We start from the raw sequence: 14,174 nt of genomic DNA on the forward strand, positions 1-14,174 counted from the left end.
TAATTATAGATACATAATGCTAGGATCCATATTAAGATTAACTAACTAGGAAGAGAATCTTGGAGTCATTGTGGATAATATGTTGAAATTCTCAGCTCAGTGTGTGGTGGTGGACAAAAAAGCAAATAGAATGTTAGGAATTATTTGGAAAGAAATGGAAAATAAAACTGAGAATATCATAATGTCTCTGTATGGATCTATGATGTAACCACACCTGAAGCATTGTTTGTAGTTCTGGTCACCCTATCTCAAGAAAGATATAGCAAAACTAGAAGAGCATACAGAAGGACAAAAACATGATAAAGGAGGGTGAAAAAGCTCCCTCATGAGGAAAAGCTAAACAGGTTAGGACCCTTCAGCTTGGAGAAAAGACTTAGAAGAGATATGATTAAGGGCTATAAAATCATGAAAAGGGTGGAATAGATGACTAGAGAATGGTTTGCCCTTTCAAATACCACTAGGACTAGGGGACATTCCATGAAACTAGAAGGCAGCAAATTGAAAACAAATTGGAGAAAGCATTTTGTTCATTCAACGCATATCTAAGCTGTGGAATTTGTTGCGGATGGATGTGATCAAGGCACTTAGCACAGCTGGATTTAAGAGAGGTTTGGACAAGTTTCTGGAGAAAAAGTCCATAAACAATTATTAGCCAGGTGGACTCGGGGAAATCCACCTCTTATTCCTGGGTGTGAGCAACAAGGATTTGGATCTACTCTTTGGGATCTGCTGGGTACTTTCTAATGATCTGGGATGGCCACTGGGCTCAATGGATCTTGGTCTGACCCAGCATGGAGGCATTTGAGGGCATGAGACTTAGAGGTAAGTTAAGCATCTGAACTCTCATCCCAATACATTCTGATTCTTGCAAGCATTCTCTTTATGTCTTGCAGTATAGAGCTACCCGTACCGGCATGTTAGTTAAAAAGTCATTACTAGAACTAAGTAGCCTCACTCATTAAACAAGTTGTGAGATATACTTCTGGAGAACAATTTTCAAAGCTGTATATTGATTTGGAATTAATGACTTTCTAAATCTAAGCTCAAGGCAAGTTACAGTACAGATAATGTAGGTATAGTCCCTGACATAGAAGGCCTATAATGTAAGTGGTCAATTTTAAAAGGAGAGCGTATGTGTGTCAATGTGCACACGGTTCCCGGTGTTTACGCACATGGCTGGGCCCTTCCGAAAATGTGTGCAGCGCGCGCAAGGCCCGGCCACACGTGTAACCCCCCCATTTTTAAGTGCGTGGCCCTTTTAAAATCAGGCTGTAAGTTTGTACCTGAGGCTATAGTGAAGGAAGTAACATGCCTAAGCTCAAAAGGATCAGCAGTTTGAGAATTAGAATTTGAATCCTAGTCTATCTGGTTCACAGTCCCCTGCTCTAACCACTAGGTTACTCCTCCATTCCACAGCTGTGGGTAGATAGCAACTTATGTGCATAAACTGGCCAGCTGACAATCACCCTTCCTGAATGTGTTTAAAAGCACAAGCAATGCTCCACAACATGCCAACGTTTAACTGCATTGACAGAAGGTGTTCGTTCGGCCTGTTTAGGTCGAGGGAGGATAATAATACATGAAGATGATATTTTCAACCATACATGTGCTATTTCCATTGAAAATGTACCCACGCACACACACAAAATAAAGAAGATGCAACTATCCATGGGCACTTTGTTCTTGTGGCAAGTTTTAAATTGAAAGGAGGTACGCACTTTTTCTTTGAAACTCTGTGCAAAGTCCATGGCTAAAAAGTACCGTGGTCAAGTTTGTCCCAATACGGACAGTCTGAACATTATCCCTAAAGAGTCATCTCCAACATGACAAGCACACAGCATTTCCTTGGAGAAAAGTGTATGAATGGGTTGGTGAGAGGGAGGAGAAAAAATAAAAGGAAAACAAATTTAAGGCAGCTGGGCTGTACATGAATAGTATTTGTAAAAGGAGCTGATATCTGCTATAGCAACATCCACATTTCTTTCTACTTTTACATTTTCTTTAATGGAATTTCTAACACACTTGGAACTGCAAGTTCACCAGTCTGTTATCTGCAATATAGTCCTGATTGCATTTCAAAATCATTTGACCGAACTGTGCAATCTGGTTGAATTTATGCTTTTGAAATACCAATGGAAGACATAACAAATTTGTTCATGGGGACATTATATGAAGATGTGCCTTACACTACACTGATTGCCTTCTACAGCTCCATAGCAAGGGCAAAGCTTTCTCCTGTCAGAAAGCTATAATAAGTGGCAGTTAATTTATATACCTCTTTAAGGCTGATACAGAAGGCACAGAAAACATTCCCTTTAAGGCTGCTGTGAAGTAGATGCTCAACAGAACATGTCATTGACTTGTTAGTGAGAAAAGCTCTTTGGATTTTACTTTCACACTGAAGGTGATCTTTAGTTTTCTTTTGCTATCAGAGCGATTGGAAAGATCAAAGTGAGGAAGGACAGAGGGCACTTGCCACTCTGTCATACCTTAAGGCACTCTAAGGGTTTGGGAGCCACATTATCATTGTTTTACTCTACCATGGATCACTTATGTACTAAGATACTAACAGTCCATGGTGTCTACATGCAAAAGTATATATATTTTGTCCATCTTCAAGCACAGTTCGCAAGTATAAAAAGTGCTTTTTTTTTTGTGTGGGAGCAATCCTCGTTGAAACTATTGAGCAATGCAATCAGGCAACAAAGTTAATTTTATATGTCAATTGGTGTCCATTATCCCAAGCATAGAGGACTTTCTCCTTTGGATTATAGTCAATCTGTGTTGTGAAGGCATATTCATTGATGAAAGGCAACTTGGGATTAGCTTCTGTGTCTGTATGGGTGTCAAACGCATACGAAATCTGCCCTTCCTTTTGGTTATAAACATCTACAGCATACAAGATACCACAGATGATAAAACAGTTCCCATACGAGTTACGCTTGAGACCTGTTTTCCAAGTAGTTTCTTTCTTTACAGAGAGGTCATTAGGATCAAGCTTGCTAATTATTATAACTTCCTGCTGGGAATAGTCAAAGTCCAGAGAGGGGTAAATGATCCAAAGGCCGCTTTCATCAATAGCAAAGTCAATGTCAGAGTGGCCTCTCCACTTCCAGGGTGTTGTGTCCTCATAAACCACATCGTGCAGGAGGGCCCAGGCAGCTACAAAGCGTTGCTTAAGATCGTATTTAATGATATTCCTGGTGAAGGCTCTGTTGTAGTAAAATGCCCCTTGGAATACAACATGGCCAGTACCAATCCAGTTATAAGGAAGTTTATATAAATTGCTCCATCGGCCTATAAGACATAAAGAATGTTGTTAAAAAAAACCCAAAAAACACAAAGTGGAAAGTTTTATCTATGTTTCCATACTGAGACTTTTCAAGGGGAAGGAATACAAGGCTTTTGAACTGATTGGTTTAGGATATAGAAACATAGTACATGACTGCAGAGAAAGACCATACGGCCCATCCAGTCTGCCCTTCCACATCTCCTACTTAACTTTACAATTCTTCTCCCTTAGAGATCTTCTGTGCTTGTTCCATGTTTTCTTGAACTCTGACACTGTCCTCGTCTCTACCATGAGTTCACTCCCTTCTGTAAAGAAATATTTCCCTGCCAACTGACTCTAGATTTTCAAGACAGGTTGATCCAGTCCTGGTTTTACCCCATCACATGCAAGGATTTGTAGCCTTACTTTTCTTAAGGCGTGCAATAGGGAAATCAGATCTATAAGTCCCTGCATGTGATGGGGTAAAACCAGGACTGGATCAACCTATTTTGAAAATTTGGAGCCAGTTGGCAACACTATCCCATGACCACTCATTCTAGAGCCTCCTTTCCATTGAAAGAGGCTTGCCTTCTGTGCATTTATTTTATTTATACATTTATATCTACAAATCTAGGCAGGTTACAATCTACACACATAATAAATTAGTTAAATAAACATATGTAAATTAAATAAATGTACATAAAACCAAATTAAAACCAATATTAAGTAATCAAACAAGCACACTGTTAAAACATAAGAACATGAAATAGTAGCACAGATGGCCTGCATAGATCTTAAAAAACAGGCCATTTAATTCTTGGAGGTATTTAAGTGTCTCATATCTCTCCTTTCTTCCCGCATATTACATGTTTAGATCTTTAAATCTGTCACCATATGCTTTTACGTGAAAAACACTGATCATTTTAGTGCCTTCTGCCTTCCATCTTCCACACATACAGTATAATAAACTTGCTTTCCAAGGTCAGACAGAAGCTAATAGTAACACACAAGTCATCATGAAAGTATCCTTTTCCAGTGCAAAAGAACAGCATGTGTCCACATTCAGACTTCCTAAATCATCCTGTCTTTAAAATATCTCAAACCGAGCTCCTGATGATTTATGCTTGCCCATTGCAAGTTGACCAGACACAGCTCCAGATAGAGAATGTGATGGCTGATAAAGACCACAAGCTTCATCTAGTGTTGGCCTAGTCTTCCTAACCCACCTATTTAAATAGCCTTCTTTTCCCCTTCTTAACCCCAAGCCTTAAAACTCTGACATGCCTATATTTTTTTGTTTTAGGACTTACATGCCATCCGTAGCAGAAGTAAAGTTATGGTATAGGGGACCCTGGCGCATGCTTGTGCGCATAAGTTTTTACTTTCTGGTTTCATTCATAAATCCAGGAATGCCCACATTCTTCCCATGCCCCGTCCCTTTTTTGTCCTGTTTCATTTGTAAACATACCGGGAGATACACGCCTACTCGGGCGGCTTTTAAAATCCGCTCAGTGCGCGCCGGCCCAGCATATTCGCATATCTCCTGGTTTTGGAATACATTGGGCTTTTAAATTTCACCTAGAATTATTGATAATGAGATTTGCTTCAAATCACCTTTCTGGAGTCAGGAAGAAATCTGTTATCATAGAACATAATTTGTTTAAATTACATGTTTCATTCTGGATTATTACACAAATAAGTATCTAAATTAGAATTATCCAAAAAGGGCAGGGTTCAATGGATGTACTGCAATCAAAGGAGGATAAATTGCATAATGTTATGTAAATCAAGGCTGCCCAATAACACACTTCTATTCTATTAGTACTGCCTGAACCAACCATGATTTTCTATTGTTACCCCAATGCATTCTGGTATTTGCAGTCCAATTTTTCTAGTATTGTATATGCTCAGGAATCATCTAACTGTATATTAAACCATTTTTCTTAGTAAGGTGAAAGGAGTTTCCATTTTATCTTTAAACCCAAGAGGCATGCAGTGGGAAAATATTACTGCATGCATGTGTTGGGCACAGCATCAGGTAATATGCTGCAAGATTTCATTGGTCAACCAGTTTTCTTTTCACTGACTGTCCCTGAGCTCTTATGTTCTTTATATGCATGTTGACATTTCTTGAGGATGGTCATATTTTTTTTTTGCATCTCGAATACTGTCTTGTTTTAAAAAATATTTGTTGTCAGTATTAGCAAGGGCCAACCACCATCAAGAATACTAACAACAGGTTCTCAAAATCTGTTTCTTAACTTCGTGTACAGTAGTGTACCTTGTTCCACTGCCATTCGGAAACAAATTTTAGGAGTCAGTGGAGGAGTAGACTATAGGTTAAAGCAGTGTATGGAGAACCTGGGAAGCCACTGGTGCTCTTTGTGACCTTGGACAAGTCATTTCGCCCTCCACTGCCTCAAGTACAAACAGGGTAATTTTCAAAGGAAAATATAAATGTAACATAATATCATGGCAATTTTCAAAAACCCATTTACCTGCATTAAGTGCTCTTAACACAGGCAAAACCTATTGAAAATTCAATGGCATATATTGTAGCAATTTTATTTTATTTTGATCTATAATTCTATCTTTCAGACACTTCAAAGTGGATTACATTCAGGTACTGTTTTCAAAAACCTTTGAAAATATATGCTAATACATTGTCAATAGGTTTTACCCGTGTCAAGTGCACTTAATATAGGTACATGGCTTTTGAAAATAGCTATAATAGTATGTTTATATTTACATTTTTCTTTGAAAATTACCTTGTCAGAATCTAAGCCATTTGAAGCAAGCAAAAAACTTCCTCTACCTGAATGTAACTCACATTGAGCTCAGAGTTAGAAAGACAGAGAATCAAATCCAAGTCCAGTAGATACTGATGTGGCATGAATTAAACCAGTGGATAAAATGACTGTAAGGCTATTTACAATAGGGATGAGTGATAACTGTAAAAAAAAAAAGAATACATGGAAAACACTAATCAACCTGTAAAACCACTATATCCCAGTATATTTGAACAATATAATGGGATATTGAAGGTTGTGCAAACCTTCCAAATCTCTTTGGAATCCTCATTAAAATTTCAGCAGTACACTTTTGTTTGTGAAAGCTCTGATGTTCATTTTTTATTTTTTTTTTAAATCATGCATAAAAATGCTATGTTAAAATGTCTGCTCTCTATCCAAATTTTTACACCTCATGGGTTCAGCCAGGCATTTATACAAACGTGTTTCCAGGTGCGGTGAGGAACTACACCGCAGGGCATGGTATCTGCTTCAAAATAAATGGTCAAATGCTTTTAAATATTTATATTTGGGGGGAGAAAAAATGTGTGTTCCTGTGGGAGTAGAGGATGTGGGCTGGCTGCTGCATCCCTGCGGCAGGCCAAAACAACAAGTGCTGCCACCAGCACAGAGGAATCGAACCTCTCTGGAAGGGATAAGGGAGGGTTCTGCGGCAGCCGTTCCATTTTGCAGTGGCACACATTGCCTCCTGCAGGAAGAATCTTAGGCTCTTTTCACTCTACCTACTACCAGAATTAAAAAAAAAATCCTCTCTCAGGGCTAAGGATATGGGAAGGGTTTCTGCAAAAGTCACATATTTGCCAGAGCCCTAAACAGGAGACTTTCCACATGAAGGGGGAATTTTCACTTCAGCACACAAGTACTTCGTGGTGAATTTTCAAAGAGAAACTACCCAGGGTAATTTCTCTTTGAATTCGCTGAAGGTAAAACTTAGATTGTAAGCCCTCTGGGGATAGAGAAATACCTCCAGTATCTGAATGTAAACAGATGTCATATCTCAGATGGAATGTCGGTATATAAATATAATAAATAATAATTATAATGAGTGTATTGGAGCATGCAAATATTTTGCCCTCACTATTTCTGGAGTAACAGGGCAAAACTCTGTGAGATGAATTTTAAAAGCCCGGCCGCGTGCCGAAATTAGGGCACGGGCGAATATGTTGGGCAGGCGCACGCCAAGCGGATTTTAAAAGCCGCCCCTATGTGCGCACACATGCCGCTGCACGCACAAATGAAAAGTTTCCAAAAAGGGGTGCGGTGTGGGCCTGGTCTGGGCGGGGCATGGGTGTTCTGGGACTTTAACATGAAAATTGCGGGTAAATAATTGCACGCACTGGTGTGCGCCGGGGTCCCTTGTCGCGTAACTTTACTTCTGCTATGGATGACGTGTAAGTTTGTAAAACAAACAAAAAAAAAAAAATCTAGACAGATCAGTGGGGATTTAAAGGTTAGGGTTAACGAAGGCTATTAAACCAAGGGGGTTTGGAAAGCCTATTCCTTAAGTGGACGAACTGGGAATGACCTGGAAAAAACTGGCAATGGCATCAGTGCACTTCCCTTTTAAAATTCCCCAAATTACGCAGTAGAAACGGCTTTTGGGAGCACAGGCACACGCCCACTTAAAATTGAGTGCACCTGTGCACGCTGCCGGGCTATTTTATAACATGTGTGCATATAGCCATGTATGTTATAAAATTGCTGCGTCCCTGGACACGGGCTGATGAATGTGCACACACGTGTGCCCCGGGCACCGGTTTAAAAGTTACCATCCTTGTGTATATTTGAAAATGCAATTGTATACAGGGACGGTAACTTTCAAACCAGCGCAAGTGTGCACATTTCCATGCATACGTCGGCCCGTGCCCAGGGGAACGATCATTTTTATAACATATGCACACATACGCGCACATGTTATAAAATAGTCTGGCCGCATGCGTGGCAAATTTTAAGCAGGCATGCACAAATGCCACTTCTACCGCGTAACTTGGGGGATTTTGAAAGGGGGAATGCACTGCTGCCATTCCCAGTTTTACCAGTTCGTCCCCAGCATACCCAGTTATGAGATAGGTCCCCCCAAACCCCCTTCCCTGGTTTGATAGCTTTCACTCCCCCCAACCTATGAAACCCCGTAGATCTTCCTAGATTTCTTTAAACTTAAGCTTACACGACATCCATAGCAGAAGTAAAGTTACATAGCAGGGGAGCTCGGCGTGCGCCAAGCTGCGAATGTATTTATGAGCACATTTCAGGTTCACGCTCCAAAACGCCCATGCCCCAGCCAGATCATGCCCCATGCCTTCTCCCTTTTTGAAAACCTTCAAGATGTGCACGTTGCGGCATTTACAGTACAGTCTGTGCACACAAGCCCGACTTATTCCCGCAACCCCCGAATGATTCGCACGTCGGGCTTTTAAAATTCACCTGATATCGTTTACTCACCCGACCTTAATGCATCCCCAGGAGTCCTCTTTTTAATTTGGCCAAAAGCACGCGCATTGTGAAAGTCCGTGTACATTTTTGGCTCCTCTGAGGGGGTAAGTGTCACACTGGGTGGGGGAAATCTAGCCAGGAAACACCTTAGTTACCCAGTTAAATTCCTTTGAAAATTATCTTCAAACCCTTTAGTAGATCAGGCCAAGAGTAGAATGCCCAGACTGTAAAGTAATCATGTTTCATGATGCTCAATTAATATCCTCAATTTAATCCCACCTATAACCACCTGTTCTAATTCTTCTTGGTCGTGGCCTTGCTGTTTTATCTCAAAGGCTCATATTTGCTTTTTGTTGTTTGTCTTCTCTTTCTGACTGTAAGCTCCAAAAAGTAGGGACTGTCCATCTTCAAAGGCATTTCCAGAGGTTAAGTACCTTTTTACCTGCCACAATGACCTATTATAAACGTGTCCACCCGACATATGAGTAAACATACCCACGTATGTGCTGTATGCGTGTAAGTTTACCTGGGCTGAGTAGAAGTGGTCCCGGGGATAGAGCTGGGGAGGGGTTTGGATTTAAGCACAAATTTCCGAATTTTCAAAAGTATATGTGGAATTTTACCCCAAAATTCCCTGCACCCTAATTAGCAAGTGAAATCACGTGCAGGGTAGTTTTGTTGGCATAATTTTCAAAGCAAACGTACGTGAGTCAGTTTGCTTTGAAAACTTATGAAACTTATTCACGTCTTTGCCGACTTTCCTATGCAGGCTGTCACAAAATTATTCCCGTGTGTATCTGTAACGCACTGCGTATCTCTGGTATTTGCTGCACAAATCATAACAACAATAATCATTTTTTTGCATTAAGTCAAACAAGCTTAAAAAGCTAGTGTCAAAATAGCTTCCCTCACCTTGCTTGAAGTTATCAAGGTTTCTGAATTCCACCAGATTATTTCCATAGTAGTAGTTAGTGATGTAAATCCTCTCATCTTTGGCCACAGGATCTCTCATCCAAGCCCCTTCATTACGCCCATAGCTGTGCTGTCGCTCTGGAGCATCCACTGAGGCAATGGTTCCCTCACATTCACTCTCTCTGACTGCAAAAATGCAAGGGCAGTAAAAGCACGGTTATTCCAGCAGGCTTTTGGAATTTAGAATATTATTTATCCTGTTTGTAATGTAATACTTTTGATTGGTATCTGAATGTTTAGTTTAATTATGTTATTGATTGATATGTACTATTTTTTTTTTAGAGATTTTACAGGGTCATGGCGTTATTGTCAGCAGTTAGGGTCCTAACGCCCACAATGCGTAGCATGAATGCAAAATTTTAAATTTATTCAAAGGGGCGGGGTCAATGAAAATAAGGGGCATTATCACAGCAATATGCCCGAAGTGGGAATTGTGACAAATATTGCAAATACCGTTTTGGGCATTTTCGGAGAGGGAGGAGGGGGAGAGAGAAAGAGAGAGAGAGCACGTCTCTGGGGTGGCACACATAGTAGTCAACTCTTTATACCACTATAAGAGGGCCAGCCAGTACCTTGGTAGAGAGTCCATCAAGTTAGGGGTGAGGAGAACATTGTAGAAATCTCATCTTTGTGTGACTTTCCTCACTCCAAATCATGTCAAATCTTCACTGATGTGTACTGTGCTGTTCGTACGTCTCACTGTGCATGCAAAACTGGCCCCAAAACCTAGACGACCACCAAAACCTTACCTCGCGTTACTAGTTGGCCCTCTATAGTGGTATAAAGAGTTGACTACTATGAGCCTTATAAAGAGTCTCTCTCTCAAAAGTGTGAAATACCTGTCTGGGCACTTCGCAACTTGCGAAGTACAAATATTTATTTATTTATTTATTTAATTTTATATACGGCAACCGTTTGCACATCGTGCGGTTTACAGATAACTTACAACAAGGATATATAGGCAAAGCCTTTTACAAGAAACAGTGTAAAACATAAGCTCAAAAACGGAGCAAATAACTAGATCACTTGTGGAAGGAGGGGGTGGGGTGGTCGAGACAGAGGAGGGGGCAGGGGAGGGTGAAACTGGTACATAAGGAAAAAATATGTACAAGGGTCGAGTGATTATTGATATATATATATGTTATATACAAATTGTTTTAAGCGCGTAGAGGCTCAGTACTGGGGTGAGGAGGTGTGTACGGTTGCGTTAAGTGACAAAACCTTATGTGCTGGAGGTTAGGTGTGGGGTTTTGTATTTCCTTAGAGGGTGTGGGTGTAGGTCCTGTTGGAGGGGGTGTTATGGACGAGAGGGTGCTAGGGTTAGGGTGTTGGTAGGTGATCGCAAGTGCGATAACTTAACGCCACGGTGCAATAAAGTACCTACGCGAAGCACTAAGGGGCAGATTTTTAATACCTACGCGCAGGCGTAGATTTGTGAGCGCAACACGCATGTTATAAATACCGGGTCGGCGCGTGCAAGGGGGTGCACACTTGTGCGCCGAGCCCTAGGGGAGCCTCGATGGCTTTCCCCGCTTCCCTCAGAGCGTGGGCCTCGGAGGGAACTTTCCTCTGCCCCCCCTCACCTTCTCTCTCTTCCCCCTACTAACCCACCCCCCAGCCCTACCTAAACCCCCCCAATACCTTGTTTTGCAAGTTGCGCTTGCCTCTAGGCAGGCGTAGGGTTGCACGTGCCGGACGAGTGCCGGCATGCGATCCCCCGGCCTAGAGGCCCCTACGGAGGCTCTGGCCACGCCCCACCCTGGACTGCCCCACTCCCTACCTTTTTTTTTCAAGCCCCGGGACATACGCGCGTTCCAGGGCTTGCGTGCGTCGCCAGGCCTATGCAAAATAGGCTCGGCGCGCGTAGGGCTTTTAAAATTTGCCCCATATAGCCACGGTGTGGAACTGTTAAATTATCGTAGCCACGCCCCTTTTCCTTACCGTGGGCATTTTCATGTGAAATTTATCACATTTTGATGAATCTAGGTTAGTTAGAATTCAGCTTTGCTTTTATTTTGTTCTATTTTAAATATGATTTTATACTCTCTTTTTGCTGATGGTATTGTATTAATTGATTTTTTTTTTTGGGGGGGGTGGAGAATCACGTGATGCTCTGCAAGGGAGCGGATGTAGCTTGCCCTTGCTGGCTCCCTGCCTAACCATCCAGCTCCATCTGATAACACTAAAGTTTTCAATTTGGGCTTGGACGACAGTACCCAATACCGGCAATTTCTGGGAAGTTTTTTCGGCTTCACAATGTCCACAAGAACAACTAAGAAAGACAAAGATAAAGACTGGGAGAAGGTGAGGCCTACCAATACGTTGTCTGAGAAGGAGACCGGACTCCCTGACTCTCCAGTACCGGCGAATTGGGCTGACATTAGCACCACAGTAGTTGAAGCCTTGGAACCCGAATTTAGAAAGCTATTGCACCAGATTTCAGACCTTACGACCTCACTCACTGGCTATGAAACTCGTTTTCAGGAGGTGGAACAGCGGATCTCTGAGGCGGAAGATGGCCTCCAGACCATGCGGTCTGACATCACTCTCCTCCAGTCGGCGATGGCGGCAACACACAAACCGGTTGGAGGATCTGGAAAACCGATCCCGCCGGTCAATTTGAGTTTTGTAGGGCTCCCGGAGTCGCTAGAGGAGCGAGACCTCCCGAAATTCCTGGAGGCCTGACTGACCAAGGAAGCTAAATCTATCGGAGGCAGCGCGGGCCTTTTACGTGTGGAACGCGCACATCGATTAGGGCCAGCGCCGGGAACGACAAGACTGACCCATAATTATTATTGCGAAAATTTTGAACTTTACTCATAAAGAGGCAATAATGCAAGTGGTCCGCAGCGGCAGGGCTCTCTTATATGAAAGGCAGAAAATATTAATATTTCAGGACTTCTCCACGGCATTGTCAGCCCGGCGTCGTGCTTTGTCTCCCTACTGTCCCCAGCTTCACAATCTCGAGCAACGTGCAGTTCTTATCTACCCCGCTAAGGTAAGGGTATCTACACCGGGAGGCCCACGCTGGGTTTTCGGAGGTTGGAGACTTACGAGACTATATTGCGATGCTGGATCCACCGGCGGCGAGCGTTGGAGCACGACCATGATTTTATGTCTCTGCCTCAGCTAACGATTCTCAGCTCGTTTCGTTTTTCCTTGTCTCAGCCTGCCCTAGGTCTATTGCTCGTTGGATGCCTATTTCTGTTGTTTGATGTATCTTCTGGGCAAGTTTCAAAATTCTTACAGCTGTGCATTCGTCGTTAACAAGCTGGTTAGCTGCTGTTGCTGCTACCGGAGCATTGGGTGACCCTGACTCGGTTCCAAATCCCAGGAGGAGCGAAGTTTACTTCGAGGGGAATGAACTTTATATATCCATGTACTCTCATTCTACACAGTTATTCTATATGAGCCTCGTTGTTTTCTTTCTGGTTTGGGGCTTTGTTCCAATTCATTTTAGTAGATAGGGGTGGAGGGGAGGGTAGGGGAGCCTCTGGCGTTTTTAGTGATCTTGTTTGGGGGGTTTATACTGTTTTGTATGCATGAGGAAAGGGTAAGGGGTGAGCGATGGGGGCATTGAGGAGGGGGAGGTGAGTGGGGTGAGGTGGGGGGAAGGAAAGGAGGGTGGGGTGGGAGGGATTGCTTGGAGGGAGAAAGGGTTTTAAGGGAAGTCTGGAATGAGCTATGTATCCCTAATTCCTATGCTCTATGTTTAAGGTCAGCTGGTGATCCACTGTTGGGGAGGTGGTCCTTGCTGTGACGGCCATCTCTCTCCCCAATACAGAACTGTTTTGCTCATGTTTTCGGTCTGTATATGATAATGGTTAATCGGGGACCTGTTTTGCTTTCATGGAATGTTTGTGGTATTAACTCCCCCATTAAAAGATCAAAGGTCCTACAGGCCCTGAAGCGGAAATCAGCTGACCTGGCTTTCTTTCAGGAAACTCATTTGACTGACATGGAACATGCCAAATTATGCCGGAGTTGGGTGGGGGCAGTTCATTTTGCGTCTGCCAGTTCTAAATCAGTGGGGGTGGCCATTTAAATTCGGAAACACTTCCAACTCAAAGTTCTGAATGAAATTAAGGATCCATCGGTCATTATTTGATATTAGAAGCCGAACTTGCTCAGGTCCCCATAGTATTATGCTGCGCTTATGCCCTCAATGCAAATCAAGCTCCTTTTTTTAAAACATTACATAAACTACTTCTCCCCTATATTGATAGGGTATTAGTGGTTGGAGGGGACTTTAACGCTTTGCGCGATCCTGAATGGGATAGGTCGTCCGCATCCTCCGCCTTAGGTCAGCCTAGTAAGGGGCTTCGTCTTTTGGAAAATGCTTTGCATTTGGTTGATTCCTGGAGGATGCTGCATCCTTTTGAGAAAGACTTTACTCATTTATCCAGGGCACATGCGACCCAATCGCGGCTTGATTACTTTCTGGTCAGTGCGCATTACTTTTCTAAAGTCTCTGCTGCCGAAATTGGAGAGATTGCCATCTCTGGCCATGCCCCGATGTGGCTGGAACTGGCGTCGACGCCAGCCAGCCCCTCTGTGAGGCACTGGCAGTATCCCTATTTTTTGCAGAGGATATAATTCATTCCAAAGGTTTTTGAAGGAGGTGGGGCGGACTTTGCAGCACTGAACGCACAGCATAGTGAAGACCAGTCCTGTTTTGGCATACTGCA

The 14,174-nt window shown here is 42.6% G+C and overlaps 1 protein-coding gene across 1 annotated transcript in view; it reads right to left on the minus strand.

Annotated features, from left to right (window-relative positions):
• Positions 1-1,919: 1,919 nt before the first annotated feature.
• The window catches only part of OLFML2A (olfactomedin like 2A), a 135,391-nt gene continuing 123,136 nt past the window's right edge, over positions 1,920-14,174 (minus strand). Inside the window, exons 7-8 of the mRNA XM_029612907.1 lie at positions 9,427-9,612; positions 1,920-3,297 (exon numbers count right to left, since the gene is read on the minus strand). Coding sequence (XP_029468767.1) covers positions 2,696-3,297; positions 9,427-9,612 — 788 coding nt within the window. The 3' untranslated portion in view covers positions 1,920-2,695. The remainder of the gene's footprint in view (positions 3,298-9,426; positions 9,613-14,174) is intronic.

Source organism: Rhinatrema bivittatum, chromosome 8, assembly GCF_901001135.1.
Source record: "Rhinatrema bivittatum chromosome 8, aRhiBiv1.1, whole genome shotgun sequence".
NCBI lineage: Eukaryota > Metazoa > Chordata > Amphibia > Gymnophiona > Rhinatrematidae > Rhinatrema > Rhinatrema bivittatum.